This window comes from Cryptomeria japonica, chromosome 3 (genome assembly GCF_030272615.1).
Source record: "Cryptomeria japonica chromosome 3, Sugi_1.0, whole genome shotgun sequence".
NCBI lineage: Eukaryota > Viridiplantae > Streptophyta > Pinopsida > Cupressales > Cupressaceae > Cryptomeria > Cryptomeria japonica.
Genome location: NC_081407.1, coordinates 372,175,379 through 372,191,385, shown reverse-complemented (window position 1 = coordinate 372,191,385; position 16,007 = coordinate 372,175,379). Strand labels below are relative to the sequence as shown.

The following is a 16,007-nucleotide window of genomic DNA, read 5'->3' as shown; positions in this document are numbered from 1 at the left end:
TGTCATCCAAAGTGGCAATGTTTTTCAAGGTAGTTGATTGTGAAGGGCAAATCAAAGATGCGGAATCTATAACCTCATTGAGACTATAGAGATGGTGGGTCCTAAAAACGTTGTCCAAATCATTACAAACAATAAAAAAAATTGCATGGTTGTAGGTGCTTTGGTTGAGGAAAGATATGAACACATTTTTTGGGCACCATGCACCATACACTCCCTTAATTTGGGTGTTGCAAACAATTGGCACTCAAATAGAGTGTGTGAAAGCTATATACCAAGAGAGTGAGGAGATCCAAAGGTTTGTGAGAAACCACCATATGTCACAAGGCATTTTCAAGACTTTCTTGAATTGGGAATTGTTGAAGGTAAATTTTATTTATTTATTGAATTTATTTTTTGTTTATTTATGCCATGTTTGATATGTATATAATATTTTTTAATGTGTTATTAACATCTTTTTTACATGACCTGGGTTGTTGAGACCCAGTTGGCATCACACAATCATTTTGAGACAACTTGTAAAGGTGCAAGAGGCATTAGGTGCCATGGTTATTAGCAACCAATAGAGTATTTGGAAGCAATCAAATTCAGAGAAGGCTCAAAAGGTCATTGATCCTAGATGACAATTAGTGGGATTGTGTGGAATATGTCTTGAAATTCACTAAGCCTGTAATGAGTATGATCAAGTTTTCTGATACAAATCAGTCATGTTTGGGGGAAATCTATGATGGCATTGATTCCATGAAAGAAAGAAGAAAAGGTCATAATAGCACAAAAACAAAATGACCTCGAAGAAACATTTTTCCAGTGTGGAAAAAATCATTCAACGTCACTGGAACAAGATGAACGCAACATTGCACCTCCTTGCATATGCATTATCTCCCAAATAGCTCATAGATACTTTCTTTGCCAGAGAGAACTCCACCATATGGAGATAGTACAATTGCTAATAGGTACAAGCAAGCATTCAAAAGACTCTTCTCTAATCTAGAAGTGGTGGACAATGTTAGGAAAGAGTTTGGCTTGTTCATCTCAAGACGAGATAATAGTATTTGTACTCTTTAAGACCAATACACTGTAGATGCTCGTACATGGTGGTACCTCCATGGGCAATATTATTTGTTTCTCCAACCTCTTGCAACCAAGATTTTATCACAAGTAATTCTTATTTTTTTACATTTGTATTGCAGACATTTGTACATACTCCTTTATCCACTCAATGAAACGTAACCAGATAGCTGCAGAAAAAGTAGAAGACTTGGTTTATGTTCATTCCATTTGTGTCTTCTATCACATAAGCGAGAACACTACAATGAAGGGTCAAGAAAGCATTTGGACATAGCCCCTGGGTGTACCAACTTGGATGCATCTACTCAAGAGCTTGCTCGAGTCACTATAGATGATGATGATGAGACACTTACGCATTATGCACCTAGTGGGAGTGGCAATGCATTTACTTGTGGTTCAAATGATGCTGAACTTGAACAAAAACTCAATTGCCATCTCCAACATCAACTCTACATCTCCAAAAATTGTTATCCCACACAAATGCTCAACCAATCTTGTTATGTCTTCATCATTACCTAATCCATTTAAGCAGACATTTTAAATTTTAAATTTGGCCATCGCTTGACTTTAGAACTTATAATATATTCCTCATTAATGTCTATAGCAAAGTTAGCTAAGATGTCAACCTCTTCATTTAACTGCCAATGACTCCAAGTTAGCCACACATTTTAGAAGAATATTATTGATTATCCAATTTGGTAATTTTTTCTTCGTAATTGAATTAATGAAAATCATCGAATCTCCCTCAATTTCAACTTTGTTGCATCCAAATACTTTGCAAATTTTTAGACTGAGGAATAGGACTTGTGCTTTAGCTTCATTATTGGTCCCTTCAATGAGTTTCTTTCATGACACCTAAATCATAATTTCTCTTTCATCTCTAATGATAGAACCTGCTCCCAATACCCTTGGTCCTCTTGACACTCCAAAGTTAAACTTTGTCCATCCATGGGAGGGGGGACTCTATTGGAGTCTTACTCTAAGCTTTTGAAAATTAACTCATCCATCTCTATTAACGGGAGGGCTTTAAGCATTGATCTCTAACCATGTAATTGTCTCACCATTTGTAGCATTTTTTGTGCAATAGGGAAATTTAGAAATAGATAGTCTGCACTCGGATCATTTTGCCAACAAAGCACACTCTTTATGGACCCCTAAAACAAAGTTTATGAAGTTTGTTGGCAATTAAAATTTTCTTTTAAAGAGCTGCCCAAGTGAAGGGTCTAGCTTTGGGCAGGCATAGTTTGCTCCAACAAAGATGGAACGGAATGTTGGTTTGCACCTCCACGAATTCTGCCACCATAATGCCTACTTTAGATTAATATTCCCCAAACTTAGAGCAACTCCACGTAATGGAATCTTCCCCATCCATTATCCAAATCTTCCTTTTGCTCAATATCTGTTGTAATGTTGTTACTTCAGTTCCCAGCAGTTCCAAACCTTCCAATTTTTTTTATTTTCATTCTTTTATTCCTTGTCTGAAAATAAAGGTTACATAATCTAAAATTTTCTTCACCCAAGCAGATGTGAGAGCAGTTTTTATTATACTAAAATCCTGATTTTCTTTTATTGAAGGGAAAACTCCCTAACTTTTGCACTCCTACCACTCTTAATCTCCAAAGTAAGATGTTTGAAAATGATATGCTTGCATGAAAAAATGAAATTGCAAATGCTCAAGCCTTTAGGAGGATTTAAGACAATCAAGATTCTATAAGGGCACTACGAGTCCATGTATTTTTTTTGCAAAATTCTCACCCACTTCAAATTGGGTGTTAAATATATTGTTTCATAGCAGTTTAACATATTTACACCCTACACTTCTTTTGTTTGATTTTGCCAAATGGTAGTCATCAAATGAACATGCAAGTAGGACTCCTTGTGATATAAAATTCTGATATTGATTAGCAACATACATATAACTGTTGATACTAGTATTCTGGAAAAAATAAACTTCAAGATTTGATACTTAATTACACGATTAGTTGTTCATATGAAACATAGATTGAAATACCTCTAATTAGAGACAATCATTGACGTTGCAGGTCTGTTACACTGAGAGCACAGGTCATGGCAGCCATTAAAGTCTACAGAAATCACCTCTAAACAGGCACAAGACACCTCCCAAAGGCTCAGAACTAACCCATACTCACCCAGCAAGCTTCTGACAGCCTTAAAACTCTGATAATGGACTCAACTGAGTTATGTAGCCTGATATTGACACCCCCACAACTCAGCTCCAGGTCTGATGTAGATTGTCTGAGCGTTGGCAGGTATGTTAATGCACTAATCACAGTCCTTAGCAGCAAGGGAACTAAGAAAAACAACCTTCTATGTCATCTAGAAATAGTCCATCAATGATCAAACTAAGTCTCTATACACCCAGCACCTTCAGAAAGCTTCAAATCTGCCTATGATGATAAAGGGGCAGTTCTGATGAACTGTTCTGAGCATGATAACAGGTCCGAAACAATAGGAAGACTACTCCACTGAGCCCTCCAATTTTGCTTACCCACAGCACACAAATCAACCCAACACTTAAGTATGACCCTAAAATGATAGACACAGGTAGGTATCAGGTCTGCCAGCATTTCCAGGCATATCCAATATGAACAGATCACTAAGGTTACAAGACGGCCAACACCAAATAAATCATCCACACCCACTTACTGCTGAGATTCAACTGCTAAGTGGACAGAAAGGGTTTTCAGACCCTCAATACCTCTACTCAACTCCAAAATACCTCTGAAAGGGCATTGCTTGAACTACAAAATGCCCGTAATGTCTCACAACAACAGATAGGGCAATGTATGGCCTTCAAAGTGCACACTAGTCACCTCTAACTCGCCATCAGTCAAACAACAATACTGAGCAAATATCAAACACCTCCAATCTGATGTTGGTAGACCCTTTATCTCAACACAACAGTCATGGGACCTCACACCATGCTTCAAGAACTTGTACAGCCTGATGGAATGAGTGATTTCACTAGAAAAATCATTATCAGCTGATAACATCTGAAAATCATTTGCCAAAGGGTCGCCTAGGGTTTAGAATGACTTAGCGAAAATACCCATAACCATTGCAATATTCCATCAAATACAGCATCCAAAAGGATAAGGAACGGCCCAGCATTAGGAAGTGTATGTCTCAACTCAGAAAGGCCTGCAAACAACTTGAAACCCACACCAAAACCTCCAGAAATCTCTGCAAAACTTCATAAATAAACTTCCTTCTTACCTGCAAATTCTTCTTTTCGCATAACCTATAACTCTAAATGAGCTACACTGAATTAACAACCAGGGAGCATCTTTCACCACTGCGATAAATCTTCTCCGAGAGGGTTTTTGTCCTCAGAAAGGCTGAGATGAACTCAGTTCAGTCCAGAAACCAAGGGTTTTACCAGATAGCAAAGTTGCGAGGTTCTTCTAATTCGCATCCCGTACCCATTCCGGGAGCGTCTTGATTCAAGTATGCATGCAGGAGCACCCAGGGAGGCCTAGGGAGCCCCCAAAAGCCCCGGATGAGTATACCCCAAGGAACCTAGGGCGAAACCAGTTTGGACTTGGATATGGCATCAATAAAGGTACAGATTATTTTTTAGTCCCTAAACTTAAGCTGACAACTTGTTTTGTTCTTAGTAAATAATTTGATGGTCCCAAAACAAGGGGCCTCTCTTTTGTTCTCTTTTAGGATTGAAAGTGAATGAACCATTATACTTTATTGACGTAATTGTGAAGGGCTATTTCCTGCAAATCAATTTAACAATAATAAGGAACTTTTAAATGTGCTGAAATAATAAATTTCCAAGTGAAAGCAAGAAATAATCAAACAAGGAGAGATTACATTTATCATCTCAACTTACTCATTCTGTTGGACTGATTATGTCTATTAGAGTAACATCCACTTGAACCTTGAAACAATCAATCAAACCTCTCATTAAAGGATAATGGAGTGCATAATGCTGATAAACTTAAAAATTGAATAGATGAATTGAGTAAATAACTAGGAATATGTTTAGCGTAATGAATTAGATGTCTGGAAAATGATGTCCTATGCCCACTAGATGGACAATCTATGAGAGTTTGATAGAAACATACACCTCAGCTCTTATTCACTCACATGTTCAACATGGCAAACTATAGAAGAAAAAAATTATTAGCATAGTTGTGTCATACACCTTGCAAATTATGGTATTGTAACCGTGGCCCCTTTTGGAATGGGATGCTACAGTTGAGAAATCTTTAGATTTCCTTGTAATAGTGATCCTACCACTTAGATTGTGTTTTACAGCATGCGAGAAGAGCTACATTGAAGTGTTAACATTGGGTGCTACAAAGAGACTTATAGAAGCATCTGTGGCTGTCTAAAATAGTTGGGAGTAAGAGTATGTAATAATAATTGAATGCTCCAAATTGGAGTGCTTGGTTTGACTACGTAGACTCCTTGTTTGTAAGGGTCAAGATCCTCATGGAAGAGATACATTCTACTTTGGAGGGTGTATTCATAAACTGCAGAGCAAGGTTTTAAAAACCCACTTCTTTTTATCTAGTTTGCTCATCGACTATAAATAAACTACTCAGGTTAGTATTTGGACATGGTTTTTGTATGACAAAGTGCATGCTGCTGGAATTGCTCTAGACGTAGGGTTGATGACATCACCAACATGGTTGAAACTCTGTATTGTAATCATTCTTGTCATACATATTGAAATGGTGATGTGGTCCTATTAGGCTTTTCCAAAAAGACTTTTCCAAGGTCAATCTTGTTTGCATTGTGTGATTGTCTTGTTATTCTGCTGAATTTTGTTTGGATTATGTAACCTATTTAGCATAGTTCTCCTCTATCAGTTATCTATATTCCTTTCATTCGGTATCAAAGCTTACGGTTTGTTTTAGAATCTTAGATCCATGAGGCGGTTAGGCCTTGCAGTAATCTTTGTTCGAGAGGAAGCTCCATAGGTAAATCAATTTTTCAGGTACAGAAAATGGCAAGCATTTGAAGGATGGAGATTGAGAAGTTCAACAGATGGATCTTTGGGCTTTGGAAGATCAAAATGGAAAAATGGAACATCTCCTTGTAGATCCAAATCAATGGATTGTTGTGGTTGGTCAAAAGCTCACAGCAATGGGAGATAAAGACATTGATAAACTTGACAAAAAGACTAGATCCACTAATCATCCTGACTAGATCCACTATTCATCCTTGCTTCGCATCTACAATATTGTTGATTGTTTCTTAAAAAGACACCACTCGCAAGTTGTGGGAAACGATTGGGTCATTATATCAAACCAAGTCTCTGGTGAACAAGCTCTTTCACATATGAAAGTTACAATGGAGATGAAGTCTTCTTGGGAAAGACTATGTCTCACAAGATAATTGCCTGTGGAAAGATCAAGTTGATGATCAGAGATGGGGCAGTCAAAACTCTCTCTAGTATTTTGTATATGTTTCTTTAGACAAAACTTTAATCTCTATCAACTAGATGAATGATGCAAGTTTGCAGGTTATCCTGAGCATGGAAAGTTCTACAATGGTCAAAGGAGCCACGGTTTTGACTAATGAAGTTCATTTTAGGCCTTTATTCAGACTTTATACTAGTACAGAGAACGAACGAAATAGTTCCATGTCCCTGAGACTGAGAATAATAAGTTATGGCATGGGAGAATAGAACACATTGGTGAGAAAACTCTTACAGCCTTGCAGGAAAGGTTATGGGTCACGGTGCCAACCTTCTTTCTGCATGTATAGTTAATTCCTGGGTGATCATTGATTTCCATGGTGAAGGTGACAGGAGTCCTACAAATCATTGGGGCAAATGCTTTTTACAATGGTGGGAAGGCATCATTTATTGAAAAGGTCCCTACTCTTTATAGACAGATGAAATAATCTTTCAGCATTATAGTGCTGACCCTTTGGCACTAATTAAGCAGACTTGAGTTATATTATATTGGATTTTGAAGATATAAAGAGTTCGATCCTCCACAAATTTTATGAGGGCCTAACTAAGATCATTCCAAGCAAAAAACTTGTGACGTCAACCGCTGTTCAACTGGGATGATTCCCTCTAAGAAAAGCGCGGTTGTTTTTCTTATCACTATTCCACCAAGGGGCCGTGGTTCCTTAATTGCAGATCTAAAAAGAGAGTCATGTGATTTATCTATCACTTCATTTTAAAGTTTTCATCATAAGTTAAAATTATATTCAATTAAAAATATTAATAGTAAAAATATCTGAAAAAAAAATGAATTCAATTAAAGGATGACTAAAATTCCTCTAAAAAACAAAAACGACATAATTTTTTATAATAATTGTTCAAAAATTTCCAAGAGTAACAATTCTACTTATCAAACCAGTAAATAATCTCAATAATATATGATATAAGAGTTTTTTAACTGAGTTAGCTTATGACTGCCTATTGAGGTGTCCATTGCACATTCAAAGTCTGACTACAAGACTTCTACTTATCAAACCAGTAAATAACCTCAATAATATATGAGATAAACTTCAAAACATATATAGATTTTTAACTGAGTTAGCTTATCACAGCCTGTTGAGGTGTTCATTGCACATTCAAAGTCTGACTACAAGACTTTTGACGAGATTACCAGGGTTCACTGTTTGCCAAAAAACTTACTGGTAATGGCCCCGTCTAAGCACCAGTTAATATGAATCCAAGCTCAAAAACAGTCAAAGATCCAGGGCAGCAGCCCGTATAGCAGTACCCTGAAGGCCCGATGGTCTCTCAATGCCAATCCACTTGAATGCTCCTCCTGTCTCACTTGGAGGTGCGAGCTTACAAAATGTTTGATAATGAATGAAATCCAAGCTGCTCACAAAGATGTTATGGCCAACCTCTGTAGCGAAATTAATTGGTCCCCACTCCATGAATTTAGGCCCTGGCCCTCTAAGGTGCAACTTATCTTGACTATAGTCATATTCAATCAATCCCTTACAAGACAAGCAAAACAAGCCCCCAAATGCACTTAGGAGACACATCCTTCCGTATTCATTCACCATAGGTTTCCAGCGATTCACCATAGATTTCCAGCTTCTCGTATACGAATCAAAAACTTCAAAAGTGATCCCAGAGTGGTTTTCCACTACATAAAACTTGCCGTCAACAAAAACACCTGTACAATCCGCCATGTGTGTATTCATGTCGGGAAGAAAATCCCACTTGTCCTCCTCCACATTGTAAACTAAAGCGCTACTACCATTCCTTTCCCATTTTACATCATTGGGATAAAAGCTATACCCTCCTCCAACATAAATCAGTCCCCCGTGCTCATCCGCTGCGGAGGCAAATTTATTTAGCCATCTTGGCATTTTGGCACCCTGTCGCCATTTCGAGCAAGCAAAATCGTACAACCACACACACCTGCTTGTAGAGTCGCGAAGCAAATCCGTAATCAAAACCAGTTTTTGTTTCACGAAATGGCAATGAAAGATACCGTTAATTTCTGCGGGAACGGGCGGTAGATTTTTGCACGAGTTCTTCACCAGGTCGTATACCACTACTCCGTTGCAAATGCCGTTTATCTTCTGGAGCATGCAAATCCGTTGCTCAGAAATCTTTAATCTTCTTCTGTCTTGATAAAAGTGGGGGCTTTTCAATGCGGCGTTCCAGCTTTTGCAGACACACCTGAGGTTGTGATGAGAGTTCAACTCCACGTTCAGCAGGCATTTCCACCCAATTTCATCTGGAAGACAGGGAAACAGGGATCCCATTGCAATTGCAGCAATACAACAAAATTGATGCAAAGAAGGGTTTGAATCAGAAATTTCCAATGTTCTGTCCATTCTATATTAAAGAATACCTAGTCAGCATGTAAGGCAAATTAAAAGAGCACTTTAAATTAAGAGGCCGAAAAAGCTTAAGAAAAAGCAAAGCCCCATAAATCAAAGCGAGCAGCCACATTATGAGTCATTTCACAAAGCACAGCAGCATTATTAAGAGATCTTTTATATTTATAAACAGGTATCTCGTATCTCATATTCTATATTTGTAAGCATTTAATACCTCGTGATTTTTTTCATTATCATAGTTCAAATGGTTTAATTGGACAATTAATGTGTATTTGTTGATCAATCTAGGGTAGAATTTTTTATGTAAAGAAATTAATCTATAGTTGAATTTCTTTATGTTAAAAAATTATATTTTTTAAAATATAAAGATAAAAAAAAATTAATTAAAAATAACAAATAATTATATGCTTTTGATATTAATAAGCAGCAAAATAACAGTGTTGTTCTTATAAATAATAATTTAAAGGACGTAAAGTTAACATAAAAAAAACTATTAGCATATTATACCTCGGGAACCCTTGTCCAGTGAGCTATCCAATCTACTTAAAGTCTTAATAAAAAGCCGCCTAGGGCCATAAACATAAACAGTATCCATATTAGTAACAATCTTAACAAAAGGTTGTCTATGGCCATAAAAATCATTAACAACAAAAACTAAAGAAAAATATCCCTAGTTACCATCCACGGATTTGCAACTAGTCTGGTGGAAGACATTGGACCAGTCTTCAATAAGAAACTTAAATAGTTCCTTGTAATTTCCTTCCTCTTCTTCATCATTTCCCAAGATCTTTTTCTACATTAAACACGAGGAGGTGGCGGAGCTATGCATAACCATCAGGTTGAACCAGGAGACACACCTGACTTTCCTTTCAAGTTTTGTGACCCTAGCAATGACCTTTTCCAACTCTTTCACATTTGTTGTGCATCTAGAACGGTTCCCTTCCTACTAGGTTAAACAGGTCCCTTCAACCTTAGATTTGTTCATCTCCACTTCATTAGGCATTATATCATCCGTGAGATCAATAGAACTCTCTGAAATATGAGTGGACTTGTCATCATTCTTTGAGGTTCCCTTCTCCTTCTTTTTTTCTCTTCCTTGGTCGATTTTTTCATTTTTCATTTCCTTCTCATCCTCACTACCCAATTCCAATTCATCCTCAATCAAAATCATATCCCACCAAGTTCTTCAATTTTCCTTTCTTGATAGAGCAGGTGGTCGACCTATAGCACCTTCTAGGAGTATTTCCATTCTTACTTAAATCTTCCCCCGCATCCTCCTCCTCCTCACTTACCTTTTGGATGGTCAATTTGGGCTTTTTAATAGGTGTCTAACAGGGGGGTAAGTTTTTTCCCTTTTTGTTGATGTTGTTAAGAAGCAGGGCTTTGCATTTAGAGTTCCTCAAATCATTTTCAACCACTGAAGGGGATTCAAGAGACCTAGATCGGGAAATATTTTGGTAGCGTCGAGAAATTTGATGCATTTTTTCATGTTGGGCCCAGGGATATCAATAGAGTTGGTCGAGGGTAGAATTGCACAACAATTTGTTTTGGGGAGCATAAAGCCAAGTGAAAATGCTAAAGGCGAAAGATAAGACCTCGGTGGAGCAGGATAGGCTTTTTCCCTTTTAGCATTTTCAACCACCTCATTCATAGAACACTCCAAAGAATTAAGGAGGAAAAAAGGAAAGGAAATAAGGTTTTGATTCCTAAAGTGATTAAGTAAGGGTAGATGGTAGAAATAAAACTCCTTAAACCTTCCTTCTAGGGTGAAATATTTCATTATCATGAGACATACCTAGTTCCATGGGAACGGTAATTTCTCCTTATCAAAGTCGCCATGCAGCTTGACATGATCCTCGTTCCCCCTGAAGAACTGGTTCAAGCTATCATTTTTAGAGATGTGGCTTGTCTTCTTCCATCTCCATCTTGTGGTTGACAACCCCATCACCTGCGCAATAACCTCCTCATTCACTTTGAATGAGATTCTACTCACATAAACCCTTGTGTCCATGAAGTTGCAAACTGTATGGAGAGACCACCGTTATAGCCATTGATGCTCTCAATAAATTGCAACACACCACCTTCATAGCAAATATGCCAAACTGTGGCATCACTTTTGAATTCCTCATGTTTGCTTGGTTTGATTTGAACCATGTCCCTATCCATTCTGTCAATTTCAACCATAGTAGCAGAAAAGCCCCACATAAATTTTAAAGTTACCACAAATCACCTTGAAAAGTTGAAAAGGAAAGTCAATGTAGATAACTAGGTAAAAAGGTTGTAATTATTAATATGTGTGCCTTCTTCATCTATCTTACTCCTTGTTCGTCTCATAAAAGCCCACTCATGCGAACAACACTTTCCTTTACAAGTAATAAATATAGTCCAGATTGCCAAATCTTTCGTTGGCTTTCCCTAATTTAAAATACTTTGAAAATTTTCCCTTTTCATCCCATCATGATTCCATCTCATCATTAGAGCCCCCTTCAAGATATCTACATGGCCCCTTGTCACGACCTGATTCAAACCACCTAGTTAGAGATTACTTAAATATATGTCAAATACTTATACTATTGACATTTTTGCACGTGATGACTTTAAATAGATTAATTAATGATCTTAGATGATATTGTGTTGTTTAAATATGTTAATGATGATAGATAGTATTTATGATGTTTAATGCTATTAATGATTTTGTTAGATTTTAAATGTGATGATGTGTATAATGCATTTTTATCGTGATCTGACGACTTTTTTCAAGTCTGAGCTAGTTGCAGGTTGACCGTCGAAGGTGGACATATAACCAAGGAGGGGTTTTCTAGCTTGTCAGTAGTGACCTACGAAATGGTACCCTATGCAAAAACATAAATTATATAATAATTAATAAATTAAACTTAGAAATTTAAAATAAATAAATTGATCAAAAAATTAAATAATTAATTAAAATATAATAAATATTCAATAATTAAATTATAAAATATACATATAATAAATAAATAATAAATAATATTTAACAGATGTAATAAATAAAGTATAGTAATTTATTTAAAATATTTATAAAGCTATAAATTAAATACTAAATTAAAGGAAGATCGATTAAAGAGTTAAATAAAATAATCAATTTATTTGAAACTTAGAATGCTTGTAAATTATAATATTATAAAAAAATTGACATGCGTGGATATTAATATTTAAATAAAAATGATAAATTTGAGAAAATTATATATTAAAAATATATAAACAACATGCAAGGGTATTGATTAAATAATAATAGAATAAAGCAAATATTTGAAATTAAAATATAATCATGTGAAAATTAATAAACGACAAAAGATCTATTTTCGAAAACTATATGCATGAGATATGCAAATTTGTTAGCTAAAATTTTATATTTAGAACTCATACATGCATCCTTCATGCATTATTTTCAAACTTAGCTTAATTATTTATAAATATAGGGATCAAACCTCTTAATGGATCATCCAAAAAGAACTAGCAGAAAGTTTTATTTTTCTGCGACATGGGTGGTCTGAAATGTTAGAATTCATGAAATGTGAATCCCACAAGCCCAATTATCTTCTGATAGAATACCTGTCACACAATAAGAGAAAATTGAACACCAAAGAGAATTGAAGACAATTAACAATAATTGAATGTATTGCTTTGAAATTGCTTATTGCTTGATTACAATGAAGGATATGACATCCTTATAAAGAAATCTAACTCTAAAGATAGAAATCCTAAATGGTGGAGTCTACAAGATAGACTGAGAGTTAAAATAGAATGCATGAATCAGTCATGTATGCACAAAAAGAATAATAGACTAATTAATGCATGAAACTCTTGAAATTCTAAGCATAGCTTGTTTTTCCTAGTTTGCATTATGCATGGATGGTGCAGGAGCACCTAGTTTTATTGATGCATTTTCAAAATTTTGGAGTGATTGATCATGTTTGGGGTCAATGAGTTAATAAAGGACTACTGAAAATTCCAAATGCGTGTTTTAAGGTTATTTGTAGTTTTGTTGTCTCCTGCTCAGTTTTGGCCAAAGTGCCTTTGTAAGCCAAAAATGGCATCATTTTGCAAAATTGGGTAAATCCCCTTGTAAGGCCTCATAAGGCTTTTGGACATGTTGGTTTGATGTTAGGGAACCATCCTAGGGGGTTTAGAATGTGTGGATATGTCTAAGTTTCAAAAATGCATGGTGGAGCAAAAGTTGTCATTGTTGCTTGACAATTTTTTGCAACTTTGGAGCAACTTTTACAAAAATGAGCAAATTGGTAGTTGAGGAACTGATGGGTGGTTGGTTATGAGAAAGGAGGAATATATAATTATTTTTAAATCATTGTAAATGGGTTGGAAGATCCAAGAGAAAATTTTGAATAATACTTGAAGGCAATTTTCATATTTTTGCATGAAAGCTTGTGATTTTGGTTATAGCAGTCCGTACTAGATGGATTTATCTCAGTATTGTTCTTTCATGGTGGTTTAGCATTATTTGTTGTGGTGCTTTGGAAGTGATTATACTCCTTCATAGTGCAGGTTTAGTGCTTTGTTTGCAAAATTTCTTGAACCGCACTGCTCTCGGTCTTAGCAAGGGATTAAGACCCTAGCAATGGCTCCAACTTGAAATCCCATTGTGTTTTCTCAATGACCCTTGGGATTCAAGTCATGGAGCCTGTGTACACCGTGTATATTCTTTTTGGTGCTTTGGAGGTTTCATTGAAACAATTTGCTATCAAGTCCTAAGCGAGATTTGCCATAGCCCGACTAGGGAACTTGACTGTTATGTGCACTTTTGCTTGCAAGGATGATCAAGTGTGTTTGTGCCAAGTGTTTGGTATGGAAGAAGGAAGCCTAGCAAAGTCTCATAGAAAGGATGGAGGTGTGAAATGGTGTGTAGAATAGTAAACCCTATTGGAGAACACTCTAAACCTTAAACCCTTTTAAAAGTGCCATTTTGGGGTTTGTACCTGTACGAACGTAACAAACAACCTAACCTCCTGAATCTCAAAGATTGTCCAAAAGAGTATTCAGATCATTAAAGCTCTTAGGAGGTCTTTTGGAGTTTTTCTGATCAATTGAGCAAAAACCGTGAAGGTAGGGCTAAAAGGGACTCTTAGGGCTACTAGGCCTAGAAAATAGGAACTAGTGAAAGCGATGGAGAAATGGAGGGAAACCAGTCACAGAACTACTCTTAGTCCCCTGCAAGTGACTGTTCAAGACTTTGACAACTTGCTAGTTGGATTTACCCTAGTGAATCCTAGCCATGATCTTGAGTAATGGGAGCAAACAAGTTGATAAAGAGCTTCCCAAAAGAGTTTAGCTATTGGGGTTGATTCAAGAGAAGAGTAGGGTGGAAACAAGCATGGTATCTCACTATGACACCTCTTTCTAACCTACAAACTAAATTTGCAACTCTTTTGTGAGATCCTCCCTATCAAAGTGGTATCAGAGCAAGTTAAGATTTGGGAAGAAACCAGTTGATGTCAAAGACTGAGTCAGTAGGTGAAAATAGCCTTAGGATGGTGACTAATGCCGAGTTAGCCAAAAGAGTAGAAGACTAAGAGGAAGAGAATAGAATCCTTAGGGGAAAGTTACAATGATTGGAGAACAAACTAGGTGAAGTAGAAGACAAGGCTGAGAAGGTAACTATCAAAATCAATGAAGAAAAGGGTAAAGAAGTGGTAGAAGACGATGGCACACCTGAACCAGATCCTATTTTGCCTGAAGAACCTTTCCTTAAGCCATCAAAGCCTTAGGAGGGAAGTCCTTAGAAGGAGTGCCACTTTTTTGTGGAAAAATAGAACCAGAAGTGGTCATGGAGTGGATTGAAGGGTTGGAGAATCACTTTGAATGTGATGGAATTAGTGAAGCACAAAAGGTGAAGGTAGCCAAATCTAGATTAAGAGGAGCAACCTTGACTTGGTGGAAGTTCATCCAAGAGGAAAGACAAAAGGAGGGTAAGAACCCAATTGCCACTTGGAAATGAATGCTAGCCAAGGTGAGAGAAGCCTATATCCCTGAAGACTATGAAATTCAATTACACAAGTGGAGACAAAATTTGAGACAAAGAGAACTAGATGTGAGCGGCTACACTGAAGAATTTCAGAAGTTGTGTTTGAGATCCAAGGTGGTGGAAGATGAAAGCATCAAGGTTGCCAGGTACTTGAATGGTTTGCGGTGGAATATCCAAGAAGAGTTAAGTTTGTTGTGTCCTAGTACTGTCCACAAGTGCTATCAATTGGCACTCAAGGTGGAAGAGAAGAGTAAAAAGAAACAAGAAAAAAACAATAGAGGCAGAGGTAGGGGAAGAGATGGCAGAGGTCATAGAGGTAGCTATGGTGGAAGAGGTGTAGACCAAAGATCCCAAGGGGAATCCAAGTTGGTAGAGAAAAGTGGGGATTCTAATAGCAAGAGTGGCTATAGAGGAAGGGGATCTAGCAACTCTAATAGAGGAAGGTCTAGTGGATCAGGAAGAAGGTCCTATTTCGCCATAATGAAGTGCTAAAATTGCCATCAACTTGGGCACCCGGCCTATAGATGTCCTAAGAAGTCTTCTTCATCTGAAAGAGGTGAAAGGAGAGTAAATTATATTCAAAAAGATGCAGCAAATATGAAGACATCAAAAGTAAGCCTAGATTCTAAGGTTGGAGAGAATCTCATGATGAGAAGAGTTTTGATCAAAGAACCGGTTAAGGAGGAACCTAGTCAAAGAAGATCCTTGTTTAGGATAAAGTGCAAGATCATGGGTAAAGTATGTAGAGTGGTGGTGGATTCAGGATCCACTGATAATATAGTGTCAGAAGAAGCAATAAGCAAACTCAAATTGCAAAGAATTCCACATAGTGATCCTTATTGTAATACCCTAAAAATGGTCATCTAAACCATGAGCCCCTAATCTCGACAACGTCACCAAGGTCCTAACCAAAGGCAATTAAATAAATCTTGAGCACACAATTAATTCTAAAATCATCAAATGTCACATGGCAAATTAATCACTCAATATTAATTAAATATTTATTTAATTAATTAAATCATTCCAAGTAAATCAATTTAAACAATTATCTTATTTATTTTATTAAATATCCTAGCATATTTAATTAAATAAATCAATTTGCCATTAAATCATCAAA

The 16,007-nt window shown here is 36.6% G+C and overlaps 1 protein-coding gene across 1 annotated transcript; it reads right to left on the bottom strand.

Moving 5' to 3' along the window:
- Positions 1-7,339: 7,339 nt before the first annotated feature.
- On the bottom strand, positions 7,340-8,868 carry LOC131066338 (F-box/kelch-repeat protein At1g15670). Its single transcript, XM_058001080.2, has one exon. It carries the CDS (start codon positions 8,863-8,865, stop codon positions 7,753-7,755), a length of 1,113 nt encoding a protein of 370 aa, XP_057857063.2. The 5' UTR covers positions 8,866-8,868; the 3' UTR covers positions 7,340-7,752.
- Between the last annotated feature and the right edge of the window lie 7,139 nt (positions 8,869-16,007).